Source organism: Tachypleus tridentatus, chromosome 6 (genome assembly GCF_004210375.1).
Source record: "Tachypleus tridentatus isolate NWPU-2018 chromosome 6, ASM421037v1, whole genome shotgun sequence".
Lineage (NCBI taxonomy): Eukaryota > Metazoa > Arthropoda > Merostomata > Xiphosura > Limulidae > Tachypleus > Tachypleus tridentatus.
The window spans coordinates 89526022-89544454 of NC_134830.1; the positions used below are offsets into that span (position 1 = coordinate 89526022).

The window sequence follows — 18433 nt, forward strand, 5'->3', positions numbered from 1 at the left end:
AATGTCTTGATTTTATAGTAACTAACTGTGGAAAAATATAAAAATTAAACCAAATTTCATCCTTACATTGCCCGAAATGTCTTGATTTAACTAACTCTGGAAAAATATAAAAATTAAACTAAATCTCATCCTTACATTGCCCGAAATGTCTTGATTTAACTAACTCTGGAAAAATATAAAAATTAAACCAAATTTCATCCTTACATTGCCCGAAATGTCTTGATTTTATATTAACTAACTCTGGAAAAATATAAAAATTAAACCAAATTTCATCCTTACATTGCCCGAAATGTCTTGATTTAACTAACTCTGGAAAAATATAAAAATTAAACTAAATTTCATCCTTACATTGCCCGAAATGTCTTGATTTAACTAACTCTGGAAAAATATAAAAATTAAACCAAATTTCATCCTTACATTGCCCGAAATGTCTTGATTTTATAGTAACTAACTGTGGAAAAATATAAAAATTAAACCAAATTTCATCCTTACATTGCCCGATATGTCTTGATTTAACTAACTCTGGAAAAATATAAAAATTAAACTAAATTTCATCCTTACATTGCCCGAAATGTCTTGATTTAACTAACTCTGGAAAAATATAAAAATTAAACCAAATTTCATCCTTACATTGCCCGAAATGTCTTGATTTTATAGTAACTAACTGTGGAAAAATATAAAAATTAAACCAAATTTCATCCTTACATTGCCCGAAATGTCTTGATTTAACTAACTGTGGAAAAATATAAAAATTAAACCAAATTTCATCCTTACATTGCCCGAAATGTCTTGATTTTATAGTAACTAACTGTGGAAAAATATAAAATTAAACCAAATTTCATCCTTACATTGCCCGAAATGTCTTGATTTTATAGTAACTAACTGTGGAAAAATATAAAAATTAAACCAAATTTCATCCTTACATTGCCCGAAATGTCTTGATTTAACTAACTCTGGAAAAATATAAAAATTAAACTAAATTTCATCCTTACATTGCCCGAAATGTCTTGATTTAACTAACTCTGGAAAAATATAAAAATTAAACCAAATTTCATCCTTACATTGCCCGAAATGTCTTGATTTTATAGTAACTAACTGTGGAAAAATATAAAAATTAAACCAAATTTCATCCTTACATTGCCCGAAATGTCTTGATTTAACTAACTCTGGAAAAATATAAAAATTAAACTAAATTTCATCCTTACATTGCCCGAAATGTCTTGATTTAACTAACTCTGGAAAAATATAAAAATTAAACTAAATTTCATCCTTACATTGCCCGAAATGTCTTGATTTTATATTAACTAACTCTGGAAAAATATCAAAATTAAACCAAATTTCATCCTTACATTGCCCGAAATGTCTTGATTTTATAGTAACTAAAACTGTGGAAAATATAAAAATTAAACCAAATTTCATCCTTACATTGCCCGAAATGTCTTGATTTAACTAACTCTGGAAAAATATAAAAATTAAACTAAATTTCATCCTTACATTGCCCGAAATGTCTTGAATTAACTAACTCTGGAAAAATATAAAAATTAAACCAAATTTCATCGTTACATTGCCCGAAATGTCTTGATTTTATATTAACTAACTCTGGAAAAACATAAAAATTAAACCAAATTTCATCCTTACATTGCCCGAAATGTCTTGATTTTATCGTAACTAACTGTGGAAAATATAAAATTAAACCAAATTTCATCCTTACATTGCCCGAAATGTCTTGATTTAACTAACTCTAGAAAAATATAAAAATTAAACCAAATTTCATCCTTACATTGCCCGAAATGTCTTGATTTTATAGTAACTAACTGTGGAAAAATATAAAAATTAAACCAAATTTCATCCTTACATTGCCCGAAATGTCTTGATTTTATATTAACTAACTGTGGAAAAATATAAAAATTAAACCAAATTTCATCCTTACATTGCCCGAAATGTCTTGATTTAACTAACTCTGGAAAAATATAAAAATTAAACTAAATTTCATCCTTACATTGCCCGAAATGTCTTGATTTAACTAACTCTGGAAAAATATAAAAATTAAACCAAATTTTATCCTTACATTGCCCGAAATGTCTTGATTTTATAGTAACTAACTGTGGAAAAATATAAAAATTAAACCAAATTTCATCCTTACATTGCCCGAAATGTCTTGATTTAACTAACTCTGGAAAAATATAAAATTAAACTAAATTTCATCCTTACATTGCCCGAAATGTCTTGATTTAACTAACTCTGGAAAAATATAAAAATTAAACTAAATTTCATCCTTACATTGCCCGAAATGTCTTGATTTTATATTAACTAACTCTGGAAAAATATAAAAATTAAACCAAATTTCATCCTTACATTGCCCGAAATGTCTTGATTTTATAGTAACTAACTGTGGAAAAATATAAAAATTAAACCAAATTTCATCCTTACATTGCCCGAAATGTCTTGATTTAACTAACTCTGGAAAAATATAAAATTAAACTAAATTTCATCCTTACATTGCCCGAAATGTCTTGAATTAACTAACTCTGGAAAAATATAAAAATTAAACCAAATTTCATCGTTACATTGCCCGAAATGTCTTGATTTTATATTAACTAACTCTGGAAAAATATAAAAATTAAACCAAATTTCATCCTTACATTGCCCGAAATGTCTTGATTTTATAGTAACTAACTGTGGAAAAATATAAAAATTAAACCAAATTTCATCCTTACATTGCCCGAAATGTCTTGATTTAACTAACTCTAGAAAAATATAAAATTAAACCAAATTTCATCCTTACATTGCCCGAAATGTCTTGATTTTATAGTAACTAACTGTGGAAAAATATAAAAATTAAACCAAATTTCATCCTTACATTGCCCGAAATGTCTTGATTTTATAGTAACTAACTGTGGAAAAATATAAAAATTAAACCAATTTCATCCTTACATTGCCCGAAATGTCTTGATTTAACTAACTCTGGAAAAATATAAAATTAAACTAAATTTCATCCTTACATTGCCCGAAATGTCTTGATTTTATAGTAACTAACTGTGGAAAAATATAAAAATTAAACCAAATTTCATCCTTACATTGCCCGAAATGTCTTGATTTAACTAACTCTGGAAAAATATAAAAATTAAACTAAATTTCATCCTTACATTGCCCGAAATGTCTTGATTTAACTAACTCTGGAAAATATAAAAATTAAACCAAATTTCATCCTTACATTGCCCGAAATGTCTTGATTTAACTAACTCTGGAAAATATAAAATTAAACCAAATTTCATCCTTACATTGCCCGAAATGTCTTGATTTAACTAACTCTGGAAAAATATAAAAATTAAACTAAATTTCATCCTTACATTGCCCGAAATGTCTTGATTTAACTAACTCTGGAAAAATATAAAAATTAAACCAAATTTCATCCTTACATTGCCCGAAATCTCTTGATTTAACTAACTCTGAAAAATATAAAAATTAAACCAAATTTCATCCTTACATTGCCCGAAATGTCTTGATTTAACTAACTCTGGAAAAATATAAAAATTAAACCAAATTTCATCCTTACATTGCCCGAAATCTCTTGATTTTATATTAACTAACTCTGGAAAAATATAAAAATTAAACCAAATTTCATCCTTACATTGCCCGAAATGTCTTGATTTTATAGTAACTAACTGTGGAAAATATAAAATTAAACCAAATTTCATCCTTACATTGCCCGATATGTCTTGATTTAACTAACTCTGGAAAAATATAAAAATTAAACTAAATTTCATCCTTACATTGCCCGAAATGTCTTGATTTAACTAACTCTGGAAAAATATAAAAATTAAACCAAATTTCATCCTTACATTGCCCGAAATGTCTTGATTTTATAGTAACTAACTGTGGAAAATATAAAAATTAAACCAAATTTCATCCTTACATTGCCCGAAATGTCTTGATTTAACTAACTCTGGAAAAATATAAAATTAAACCAAATTTCATCCTTACATTGCCCGAAATGTCTTGATTTTATAGTAACTAACTGTGGAAAAATATAAAAATTAAACCAAATTTCATCCTTACATTGCCCGAAATGTCTTGATTTTATAGTAACTAACTGTGGAAAAATATAAAAATTAAACCAAATTTCATCCTTACATTGCCCGAAATGTCTTGATTTAACTAACTCTGGAAAAATATAAAAATTAAACTAAATTTCATCCTTACATTGCCCGAAATGTCTTGATTTAACTAACTCTGGAAAAATATAAAAATTAAACCAAATTTCATCCTTACATTGCCCGAAATGTCTTGATTTTATAGTAACTAACTGTGGAAAATATAAAAATTAAACCAAATTTCATCCTTACATTGCCCGAAATGTCTTGATTTAACTAACTCTGGAAAAATATAAAAATTAAACTAAATTTCATCCTTACATTGCCCGAAATGTCTTGATTTAACTAACTCTGGAAAAATATAAAAATTAAACTAAATTTCATCCTTACATTGCCCGAAATGTCTTGATTTTATATTAACTAACTCTGGAAAAATATCAAAATTAAACCAAATTTCATCCTTACATTGCCCGAAATGTCTTGATTTTATAGTAACTAACTGTGGAAAAATATAAAAATTAAACCAAATTTCATCCTTACATTGCCCGAAATGTCTTGATTTAACTAACTCTGGAAAAATATAAAAATTAAACTAAATTTCATCCTTACATTGCCCGAAATGTCTTGAATTAACTAACTCTGGAAAAATATAAAATTAAACCAAATTTCATCGTTACATTGCCCGAAATGTCTTGATTTTATATTAACTAACTCTGGAAAACATAAAAATTAAACCAAATTTCATCCTTACATTGCCCGAAATGTCTTGATTTTATAGTAACTAACTGTGGAAAAATATAAAAATTAAACCAAATTTCATCCTTACATTGCCCGAAATGTCTTGATTTAACTAACTCTGGAAAAATATAAAAATTAAACCAAATTTTATCCTTACATTGCCCGAAATGTCTTGATTTTATAGTAACTAACTGTGGAAAATATAAAATTAAACCAAATTTCATCCTTACATTGCCCGAAATGTCTTGATTTAACTAACTCTGGAAAAATATAAAAATTAAACTAAATTTCATCCTTACATTGCCCGAAATGTCTTGATTTAACTAACTCTGGAAAAATATAAAAATTAAACTAAATTTCATCCTTACATTGCCCGAAATGTCTTGATTTTATATTAACTAACTCTGGAAAAATATAAAAATTAAACCAAATTTCATCCTTACATTGCCCGAAATGTCTTGATTTTATAGTAACTAACTGTGGAAAAATATAAAAATTAAACCAAATTTCATCCTTACATTGCCCGAAATGTCTTGATTTAACTAACTCTGGAAAAATATAAAAATTAAACTAAATTTCATCCTTACATTGCCCGAAATGTCTTGAATTAACTAACTCTGGAAAAATATAAAAATTAAACCAAATTTCATCGTTACATTGCCCGAAATGTCTTGATTTTATATTAACTAACTCTGGAAAAATATAAAAATTAAACCAAATTTCATCCTTACATTGCCCGAAATGTCTTGATTTTATAGTAACTAACTGTGGAAAAATATAAAAATTAAACCAAATTTCATCCTTACATTGCCCGAAATGTCTTGATTTAACTAACTCTAGAAAAATATAAAAATTAAACCAAATTTCATCCTTACATTGCCCGAAATGTCTTGATTTTATAGTAACTAACTGTGGAAAAATATAAAAATTAAACCAAATTTCATCCTTACATTGCCCAAAATGTCTTGATTTTATAGTAACTAACTGTGGAAAAATATAAAAATTAAACCAATTTCATCCTTACATTGCCCGAAATGTCTTGATTTAACTAACTCTGGAAAAATATAAAAATTAAACTAAATTTCATCCTTACATTGCCCGAAATGTCTTGATTTTATAGTAACTAACTGTGGAAAAATATAAAAATTAAACCAAATTTCATCCTTACATTGCCCGAAATGTCTTGATTTAACTAACTCTGGAAAAATATAAAAATTAAACTAAATTTCATCCTTACATTGCCCGAAATGTCTTGATTTAACTAACTCTGGAAAAATATAAAAATTAAACCAAATTTCATCCTTACATTGCCCGAAATGTCTTGATTTAACTAACTCTGGAAAAATATAAAAATTAAACCAAATTTCATCCTTACATTGCCCGAAATGTCTTGATTTAACTAACTCTGGAAAATATAAAAATTAAACTAAATTTCATCCTTACATTGCCCGAAATGTCTTGATTTAACTAACTCTGGAAAAATATAAAAATTAAACCAAATTTCATCCTTACATTGCCCGAAATCTCTTGATTTTATATTAACTAACTCTGGAAAAATATAAAAATTAAACCAAATTTCATCCTTACATTGCCCGAAATGTCTTGATTTAACTAACTCTGGAAAAATATAAAAATTAAACCAAATTTCATCCTTACATTGCCCGAAATGTCTTGATTTTATAGTAACTAACTGTGGAAAAATATAAAATTAAACCAAATTTCATCCTTACATTGCCCGAAATGTCTTGATTTAACTAACTCTGGAAAAATATAAAAATTAAACTAAATTTCATCCTTACATTGCCCGAAATGTCTTGATTTAACTAACTCTGGAAAAATATAAAAATTAAACTAAATTTCATCCTTACATTGCCCGAAATGTCTTGATTTAACTAACTCTGGAAAAATATAAAAATTAAACCAAATTTCATCCTTACATTGCCCGAAATGTCTTGATTTTATAGTAACTAACTGTGGAAAAATATAAAAATTAAACCAAATTTCATCCTTACATTGCCCGAAATGTCTTGATTTAACTAACTCTGGAAAAATATAAAAATTAAACCAAATTTCATCCTTACATTGCCCGAAATGTCTTGATTTAACTAACTCTGGAAAAATATAAAAATTAAACCAAATTTCTTCCTTACATTGCCCGAAATGTCTTGATTTTATAGTAACTAACTGTGGAAAAATATAAAAATTAAACCAAATTTCATCCTTACATTGCCCGAAATGTCTTGATTTAACTAACTCTGGAAAAATATAAAAATTAAACTAAATTTCATCCTTACATTGCCCGAAATGTCTTGATTTAACTAACTGTGGAAAAATATAAAAATTAAACCAAATTTCATCCTTACATTGCCCGAAATGTCTTGATTTAACTAACTCTGGAAAAATATAAAAATTAAACCAAATTTCATCCTTACATTGCCCGAAATGTCTTGATTTTATATTAACTAACTCTGGAAAAATATAAAAATTAAACCAAATTTCATCCTTACATTGCCCGAAATGTCTTGATTTTATATTAACTAACTGTGGAAAAATATAAAAATTAAACCAAATTTCATCCTTACATTGCCCGTATCAATTATCATTTCATATAAATATATTCATATAACATTTGCCACTCGCTAGAATGGCTACAGCAACATTTTAGAAAGGAATGTTACAGAAGAAAAATGATCAAGAAGGTATAAGTCTATATAATAAGTATTGTAGAATTTAACTACCTTAAATAAAGGAACAGTGCAACATTTTACTTTACTGCATCCAGTTTATAAACATATTGTTAACAATGCTGAAAATACCTGCAAACATTTTTCGATTACTGAATACACCAAAAAATATTAGATGAAGTTGTGCCTACTGCTTGTTGAGATGAAGAATTAGTTGATACAGTTTGTTCACTCTTTAACATAAATTGACAATATTCTAAGTAGTCTTGCACACACTGAAATAAATGAAACTGGAATTATTTTTCATATTCTTGCAAACAGTGACAAAAAATGTTATATTTTTACACATCCTAAGATATATTACACAATCCCTCCATTAACATACGGTATGTCTGCCGACTTATAACGCCCAAATCCGGGTTTCTATAACCATGGTGGATAGAGCACATATAGCTCAGTGTATAGTTTTGTGCTTAACTTCAAACAAACAAATACTACACAAAAGTTTAGTAGTACAGTTTAGCAGAAATTAAAAATATCTTGCAGATTTCGCGCGCCGATTAAAAGTAACTATCTGATATCGTAAGTAACATTAGTTAAGCGAAGAAGTGTGACACGGGATTTACAGCTGTAATAAAACTTAATTTTTTTTTATCTTCCGCTGAATGATTGAAATCACTTTTTATGGATGAGAATTTTTTTTACTTAAGTGTCAATAGAATTTAAGAATAATAATCTGAAGAAATCAGTAAAGTCCTAAAACAAATTTAAATATTGGTCTGTATATTAAGGTATTTGTCAAAATATAAGATACGGCGCCTACTAATAATGGTCCTATAGATATTGAGCCCTTAACCTACTGAAATTGTGTCATAATTAGATATTCGTGTAATGCAACACACGAGAATTCTGTTCCACATTTTTGAGACAGAATAATTATGATAAAAAAATCCAATTTTTTGTGACAGGAAATGTATCACATCAAGATGGGGTGAGCAATTTCTTATTATTTGCTTACAACTTGTAGAGAAAAAATCGTAATATTCCTAAATCAATGCCTCTTTCTTAAAATTCTTTTTGTATTTTTCCAGAGTTAGTTACTATGAAATCAAGACAATTTATCAAATATCATTTCTTTCTTTCTATTCCACATTTTAAGACCATAATAAATAAAATATAAAAATTACACATTGTAGTCAGAGATGTGAAGACTTTCTTCACTGGTTTTCGTACATTTTCTATTAATTGTTCAATGTGTCTCCGACCTGCTCTGAGATGGATGGGTTTTACTTCTTCAAGTTGAGTTAATATATCTAAACAAAACTTTTAAGGATTGTTTGTTTTGAGATTTCGCGCAAAGCTACACGAGAGCTATCTGCACTAGCAGTCCTTAATATAGCAGTGTAAGACTAGAGGGAAGGCACCCACCGCCAACACTTGAGCTACTCTTTTACCAACGAATAGTGAGATTGACCGTCACATTATAACGCCCCCACGGCTGAAAGGGCGAGCATGTTTGGTATGACAAGGATTCGAACCCGCGACCCTCAGATTACGAGTCGAACGTCTTAACCCACCTGGCCATGCTGGGCTAACTTTTAGGGAAAAAAAGAAAATACACAAAACTATGCAAACTGAAGCTTTGTTGTCTACAAATATGCAGCTTTGTTCACTACCTTGTTTACAAAAACCTGTTATTTTCAAGAGTCATTATCACATTGTGAGGTTTTAAAACATAATACTCAGTCGTTATTATTTATTACCTGTATATAATATTTTGTAAAAATGCTGTTATAATAATTTGAACATTGCTTTTCTTTATTTGCGATACTTCAACAAAACTCTTGTTCTAATATTGTTTCGAACAGGATGAAAAAACGAAATATAAATTAAATTGACTTTGATTGTGCAACTCCAAATGCACCAAACTTTATAAAAACTGTTGATATGTTTAGTATTTAATTAAAAGTGGGTGGCAAAGAATGTGATGAAGTAGATAAACACTTATGAAACTAATATAAATATGCATAATATATCTGTATGTTTTTCAGCATATTGCAATATCTACTTCCATAATTTTCTGATTAACTCAACCATTTTCCAATTCAGCAGAATGGTTAATATTATAAGTCATCAAACAATAAACTGCACACGTCCTTAAAGGGTGTTATTTACTTTTGTTTAACCTGTTCAGTCCCAGTCTTTGTGAAATGATACTTTTAAAATACAGTTTAAAAACAATCTTAAGAGACAATAATTAATCTTAACGTGACAGGTTAGACCATTCATTAAAAAATTTTCACGAGCTGTTGGTTTTACAGGAAAGAGCAGTTGATTGGTAAAATTAAATAGAAGACCACTCTTGCAACAAATATATCATTTCTGATACATATATATATGTATATATCTATAGAGAGAGGGAGAGAAATAATGAATGCTATTTATATGGAAGTGTAATATTAAACTAAAAACTATTTATGTGAGTTTCTGTTTTTTTAGTTTTACGTTTTCTTTTCGTCAAAAACATAGTAAGGCCAGCACTAGTGGTGAAAAACAAACTTTGTCCGTTTATCTGTTATTAAGTACAAAGCTACAAAATGGATTCTATATGCTCACAATGGGCATCAAAACCCACAATTTAGTGCTATAAATCTTCAGACTTAACCCTAAGTAATTAAGATGCACTAAAGAAAAATAAACTAAATCAATTAAGTAAGTTTGTGGTATACCATAATCTCTGTAACTAAAAGCTTCAAAATACGAGCCACCATAAAACAGCTGTTATCGCAGTATTATGAAAACAGGTTAAGTGGTCAAAATACCCAATTACAAAATGTGGACCAGTATCAAACAGTAGTCGTGTGTTATATAAACATAATACTTAATTTTAGTTTAGTTTCTTAGAAACGCTTGATATTGTACGAAATCAGGAGTTGTACATTTTTTACTTTCCTATTAAAAGTTTTTTAATAACTTAGTCAATTACAAACCTAGTCTTAATATTACATTAACTGTACCTTATTATAGGGTTTTGGTAACTAATTGTTAGCAATTTATTATTCCTAAAGAGGTGTTATTAATTAACTAAAGAAGATATTGCCTAGTGTAAATAATGGTTGATATTATAGACAAGAGGTGGGCAACTCCATAGCCACTGACACATGTAACCAGTGGACAGCACAGTTGTGACCAGCTCGAGTTTAGGAATCAACTTTCTCCATCATTTATTTTTTATCGCAAATTTGGTAATCAGTAACTGCACTGCCTCACGTCATCGCTAATGTAGCGCGCTTCATCACTGCCACACACTCCGCCCATTTTGTAACTTCATCCTGGTTTAGATGTTTGTTATAGAGTGTGTGTTGTTTTGCATGCGCTTGCAAACATATTTTTATTGTGCAACTTTCAAGTGTTTGAATATATTTTGTTTTCAATTCCATAATATAGATAATTGGATAATTCGAAAACGAAAAAATCCAGATAATGGTGAACACTCAGAAAATAAAGACAATTTAATTGATTCTGGCATTACTGCCGCAAAGAGAATGGCGCATGACTGGAAAAATGTGAAACAAGAATTTAATGGAAGTTGGGAGTTGAAATTTGCAATGATTAAAGCAAATAACAAGCCAGTGTGTCATTTGTGTAAGAAAGTTTAAAGGAGTAATAAACTACACAACCTTAAACAACACTTTAACAATTTTCATAAGGAATTTGAAGTAAAATTTCCAGTTGATAGCAAAAATTGTATGAATGAAATTAGCCGTCTGAAAGCACAACTTCATGAACAAAAGGGAGGACAAAAAAGATTTTTATCATCGATAGAACTAGTTATGTCAGCTAACTATAAAGTAGTTTGGATTCTAGCTCAAAAAAGAAATTATTTTCTGATGTTGAACTAGTAAAAGCAATATTGATTGTGGTCAGTGAAACTATCTCGAAGAATTATGCTTCATAAATGAAAGACGATATTCGTCAAAAAGGTAAAAAAATTTGCAATTAAGTCGAAGAACAATTGTCTGCAGGATGCTAGAGTTAGCGAAAGACATAGAAAATCAGTTGCTTGAACAACTAAAAGACTATTTTATATGTTTCTTTAGCACTAGATGACTCAACAGATGTTAGTGACACTGTATAGTTAATATTGTGGGTTCGATATGTAACTTCAGATCTTCAAATGAGGGACGAAATGTTTGGTCTTTGTGAATAACGAGATAAAACATGTGAAAAAAAAGTCTTTTAAAAATTTCTTGAAATATCAAAAAATCCAACCTGGATTAAAAAAAACTGGTTTCTATCACAACAGACGGTGCTCCCGCTATGACTGGAGCGAAATTAGGATTTGTTTCTCTTTTGAAGCAGCATTTAATTGAAAATAATGTAAAGTCCACGCGACCATCTTTCCATTGAATTTTGCATCAGGAAAATTTATGTGCTCAGATATCTAAAAGTGATGAATATAAAAGTTTGATGGATATTGTTGTAAAAATTGTGAATTATATTAGAAGTGGAAGCTCTCTCATCCATCGACAGTTTGTTGAGTCTGTGAAGAAACGCAGTGACTGTACTTTTGATGATCTTACTGATTTTGCAAATGTAAGATGGTTAATTAGAGGAAAAGTCTTGGAACGATTTACTTGCTTATTTTCACAAATAAAAGAGTATCTTGTTGAAAAGGTAAGATTGAAAATTTCCTTGAAATCGAAACTTTTTCATGGCAGTGTGATTTGCGATATGATGGCTCACTTGAATAATTTGAATACGAAGCTTCAATTAAAGCTAAACCTCCTTGTGGAACAGTTACAAAAAAATGATTTGACACATTTTGCAAAGTTGAATAATTTTCTAGAAAATAATAAGGACTGTAATTTCTCTGATGCTTATGATGATCTCTTTGTAAACTGGATCAAAAATCTATCTCAGAAACTTGAATCACGTTTCTCCGAATTTAAAAATTTGAAACTGATATTTGAATTTTTGAATGATCCATTTCAAGTTGACTTAGGGAATTTCAGTAAAGAAGTTACATCTTTCTTGTCTTTGGATAAGTGTGGATTTGAAGACGAGATGCTTACACTGCAAAGTGTAGAACACATAAATGGTAAATAAAAATGTTCTATCAGAGAGATGTGGCTCACTATTCTGATAAATGAGAGTCTTCCAAATTTAAAGATAGCAATTTCAAAATTACATTCCATGTTTGGACCCACATGGGTGTGTGAGTCAATATTTCCTACGCTAGATTTTCTCAAGTCTAGATACAGATCTCGGCTTACTGACATAAATTTAGAGACAGAGCTAACGTGTTGACGAAAAATATAATCAATTGAAATGCAATTATTTTGATTAAACTAACATCTTTCTTTCTTTTTTTAATAGTGTGGCAAACGTTGTTTTCTTTAGCCACAGTTGTGGCCACTAAGAAAAATAAGTTGCCCACCTCTGTTATAGATTAAGCAGCTTATAATGACCATTTCAGCGATGATGTTTTTCTATGACGTGTGAGAAATTAAACATGGTTAAGAATTAATTATTGGTATAAAATATCTTAATATAATTGATTTAATGTTGAAAAAATGCTGTAATTTATACTAAAAAATATCAGAAAATTGACATAAATTGAACAAATTGTTTATAAATAATAATTTTCTGGGTTTGTCAATGCATTTCCCGATGCTTGTCTTGAATAATAGTTAGCAAATTAAGGTAACATTCTGTTGTTTTAACGAATGATAGACCTACTATTAAAACCGGAATTTGCAACCGGAGTAATGTAATGCCTTAGGTGGATATGGCCTAAAAATCCTGGAATAATGTTATTTATTTTGGATAACTGAAGGAAACTAACCAGTAGCACCACCCCAAATGTTTTTCCCAGCTCTTTGAATTGAATAAATAAAGAGTTATCATTCTTATAACACCCCAAAAGCTGAAAGTGTGGAGTATCACTTCTCGGATTTCGGACCCTTTGTATTGCTTTCCGACACTCTAGGTACTATATTAGTTTCAGATTGTGAGAAAAATAGCCTGTTATCTTGTTTTAATGCATATGTAGAACAGTCTTATAAACTTTTTTATTTCAATAAAAATTATGGGATATTTTGTATTTAAAAATACATAGCACGCAAAATTCTAGTACAAATAAGATTTAAACTGAATTGATGAGAAATCTTGAATGTGTACACGTTAGTAAAGTTTCAATTCTTTGATTAGTGTGAAAGGTCTTTACAAATCGTTGGAACATACAGCTTATTGCGTTATGGGTTTCTGTGTCTTAATATTTTTATATAGGAAGCCTAATGAACTCCTTAAATACTATGTTGATTATTATTATTATTACCAAAATGCAAATGAATGAATTGCATTGCAAAATGAAAGAAAGCGTGAAACTTAGTTTCAGGGTTCGATCATCAGAGAAGTGTGAACGTCATGTTATGGTTAATTTTGGATATTGGTAAGAAACACATATAACTGTTAGGAATTCGCGATGACGAGAAACCCAATTAAAGTAAAAACGTATCTCAAGATGGCTGGTGTGGGTGTTAAAACTTTTACTAAAATAAAGTATAGAACAACGTTACGACCTTCTTAGGTCATTTTCAGGTTAACAAAGAGAGAGTTTACAACAGATCGTTTCCGATCACGTGTCTTAGGGACGAGAGTGTAAACATGTCTGGGATTGTAGGGGGCGCTGCAGTTAGATGTTAGATTATTAATTAGTATAGGCATAAACATGTTGCTTTATATTGGTTTAATTTTGGTTTTCCAAATTAGTTGTTAGTTGTTCCAAAAATAGGGCTTCTTTAATTTTGCGTTTGTTTATATCTTTCTCCTACTTAGTATTTGGGTGTTTTCTATGGTTACATTGTGTTTATTTGATTTGCCGTGTTCAAAAACGTGTGAAGGTGTCTTTTTTTTTTTTTTGTTCTTTGAATCTGGTGTCCAGTTTACTGCTTGATTCTCCAACAGTTTGCAGTAGTTTAGCGTCATGCTTAAATCTAGGTAAAAAATTGATTAAATACTTTTAGTGGAAAATTCATGGTTAGGTTTCTAAACGTGAAACAGCCTAGTGCCACATACTTAAATTGAGTAACAAAGTGATTGAAACATCTTAGTGCCTTACTGAAACTTAGTTTGCTAAGTAATCGTTTGCTTGTTTTTTGAGGGAGGCGGGTTTGAATCCCCGTGACATCAGACATGCTCACCATTTCAGCCGTGGGAACGTTATAATGTGAGGGTCAGTCACACTATTCTTTGGTAAAAGAGTAGCCCAAGAGTTGGCGGTGGGTGGTGACGACTAGCTGCCCTCCCTTACAATGCTAAATTAGGGACGGTTAGCACAAATTGCTCTCGTGTAGATTTGCGCGAAATTTAAAAAAAACAAACAATAATGATAATAGAATTATCAGCTTCAACAAACAGTACGTGATGAGTTGTGTTTGATACATTTTCTGATCTGATTAATATGTATTATCTTACACTTGAGGACATTCACCTCAAGTAGTGGAATAAGCATACATTTTTTAACGTCAAAGATGATAAACTTTTAAATAGCAAATCAACATGTTTCCCCTTGGGAATTCTATTTTAAGATGAAAGAAGTATTAGTCTTAAAATAGGTTTTAAAATGGGCAGGATATATCCACGGATTTGCGTTAGATGTTTTTCAAAAATAGTTTCAGAATAAACACTTCTTTGTTTATTAAAATCATTCACTTTCTATTTACAATTTTTTATTCTGTACTGCTAAATAGAAAATCCGTGATACACCAAAAATTGACCATTGTCTATTACAACAGAAGTTTACACAGCAGTAAAAACTGCCATTTCAAAATCATCTACAGAAATAACTAGGATTTGTGATAGATTTATAAATACTCCGAAGCTAGTCTGAGATCACAAGTTAACCTTGTACCATATATGTAAAGTAATTTATAACTGGAGGTAAAATTAATTCTCTCTTATGGCAACATGAAGTGAAACATAAAAGTGGAACATTATTTAGCAATGAGCAAACCCTCTTTGTCTTAGTGTTAAGAAACAGGTCGTTTGATTTGCAAATACAAATTTGAAAATTTTGCTTTCTGAACAGTTACATTAGCTTTATGTAAACCACAGTATTTGATTACTAAAACTGAATGCAATAACGAACTAATACATTTTATGTTTTATTAATAGAAAATAAAATAGTATCTAGAAATAGTAAACTATTTTGGAGTAAGAAACAGAAAGTTACTTATGAGCTTGATTAGGTTATTTTGTTTAATCCGAGTAAAACTATGTTTAGACTTAATCAAGGTTATTAGTATTTATGAAATACTCTCCTGGATTACTTGTACTAACAATTTTAAAACAGTTTCATCTGTTTAAGCACTATTAGAGCATTCCTGGGCCCAAAACCTGTTGATATGTGTTTATTCACTGAGTACACATCTATAAAAACAAATAACCTAACTACAGGTGGCAGCACTTATCTCAATATTCTTAACATTAATCAGTTTTAATACTCATACCAGAAGTCTTGAAAATACATTGTAAAGCTTATTTTTACTATTATACGTTTCTCATAAATTGAGACATTTTCTATTGCTCGTTTCAGAATTCTTACTTTTTAATAAAGTAAAAAATATCAGGACGTATCAGTCTGCTATCTTTAATACAATGTTTGCGAAATGTACGTAAATGACTAATACATACTTTTTACAGTTACAAATCTATTTCATAAATACTAATCACCTTGATTAAGTCTAAACTATCAAAAGTGCTGGGTGATTCGTTTCCTTGTCTGGAAGCTATTGTGAAATACCAAGATAAACTGTAAGTAAAATATTGATTGACACTATTTTCTCAAGTCATATAAAGAGAGAAATAGATCTAAGTCAAAGAAAGGAATATTACAGTTGTGGTTGAAATAGTTTGACAATGGAAGATAAAATATCAATTGATATGTTGGGAGAAAATAATTGGGCCACATGGAAATTCCAAATGGAACATTTATTGAGAGGAAAAGGCCTATGGGGCCGTGTGACTGAAACAGAGGTATTGGCAGAGACAGCCAATGATCAAACAAGGGCAGATTTCAACAGGAAAAGGGAAATAACATTTTCAACAATTGTTCTGAATATTCAAGGTGCACAACTCTATCTTGTCACCTCATGCACAACTCCTAAGGAAGCATGGAATGCACTGCGTGCTCACTTTGATAGGAACACACTAGCTAATAAGCTATTCCTGAAAAAGAAGTATTTTCGATGTGAGATGAAAGAAAGCATGACAGTCCAGGAACATTTGAAACAAATGAAGGAATTAACAGATCAGCTTCCTGCGGTTGGGGCAGAAATAGCAGAAGGAGATCAGATTGTTACCTTACTTGGTAGTCTGCCAGCTAGCTATGATACAATTGTAACAGCCCTGGAAACCAAAATTGATGATATCTCAGTAGAATTTGTGCAACAGGCACTGATTAATGAAGAACAAAAGAAGAAAAGGACTGAATCGAATGAAACATCATCAACTGCATTAGCCACTCGCAGCAACTTCAAACCACATGGAACACAAGAAACAAAGAAAAGGGGTAATAGCTTCAAGTGTTACAAGTGTGGCAGAGAGGGACATATAAAACGCAATTGTCCAACACTGAAGGAAATGGTCCACAAAGCTAAGAATGTGTATATTAATGTGGCGGAAGATTATACTGATAGAAACAATGATGTTGCCTTTGTAACAAACCAGGATAAAGGAATAGGAAATGGGGAATGGTTGATGGAATCTAGTGTGTCGAGGCATATGACACACCAGAGGAACATACCAAATTATCACAAGTTTAGCACACCTCAGCAAGTTAGGATTCGTGATGGAAGGATTGTTGAAGCTCTTGGAGTTGGAAACTGTAAACTAGAAATGACATTTAAAGTCAGTAATTCAAAGAATGTCACAATGCAGAGTGTCCTTCATATACCAAAATTAACTAGCAATCTATTTTCAGTAGAAGCTGCTACTGTAAAAGGAAATATTGTGCAGTTTGGAGTTAATCGCTGTTACATTCGAGGTAAATCAGAAGAACTCCATGGCATGGGTACAAGAAAGAATGATGGTCTATACCAACTGGACTGTAAGGCCAGTGTTATTGAGAATGCCTCAGTAGCCTCAAACAGCAGCATGAATGGCTTGGATATATGGCATCAACGACTAGGGCATGTCAGTGTTTCACAGTTACAGAAGCTTGTCAGGAGTGGAAATGTAAGTGGAATCAAATTCCAGAAGTCTGATGAAGCCAGTTTCTGTGAGGGATACACTGAATGTAAAATGCACAGGAAGCCATTTAAGTCAGTGGGAGAAATCAGACCAAAGGGAAGACTGCAACCGGTAAACAGTGATGTCTGTGGTCCTATGCAATCTCCATCTATTGGAGGTAGCAAGTACTTTGTTACATTTATTGATGATTACTCAAAATGCTGCAGAGTGTATTTCTTGAAACAGAAGCCAGAAGTCTTTGAGAAATTCATGGAATTTGAGAAGTTGTACTCAAATGAATCTGGAGAGTGCATAAAAACCCTCCGCACAGGTAATGGCGGAGAATATACGTCAAATGAGTTCCTGCAATATTTGAAGTCAAGAGGCATTCATCATGAGATGTCAGTAGCATATTGTCCATAACAGAAAGAAGCATGCTGTCACATGTTAAGTTACCAAGAATGTACTGGGCGGAAGCTGTAGCTACTGCAGCGTATGTGGGTAACAGAGTATCCACATTGGCAATAAAAGATGGTAGTACACCATATGAGAGATGGTATGGGAAGAAACCAGATGTAGAACACATGAAAGTGTTCAGATGTCTTGCATATGCTCATGTGCCAGATGCGTCAAGACAAAAATTAGACATGAAGTCTATGAAGGTACGTTTCATTAGATATGATA

The 18433-nt window shown here is 30.4% G+C and overlaps 1 protein-coding gene across 1 annotated transcript; it reads left to right on the forward strand.

The window, feature by feature from the left end:
* The first annotated feature begins 17161 nt into the window (after positions 1-17161).
* On the forward strand, positions 17162-18172 carry LOC143251665 (uncharacterized). Its single transcript, XM_076502921.1, has 2 exons — positions 17162-17713; positions 17996-18172. Exons 1-2 carry the CDS (start codon positions 17162-17164, stop codon positions 18170-18172), a joined length of 729 nt encoding a protein of 242 aa, XP_076359036.1.
* The last annotated feature ends 261 nt before the right edge of the window (positions 18173-18433 follow it).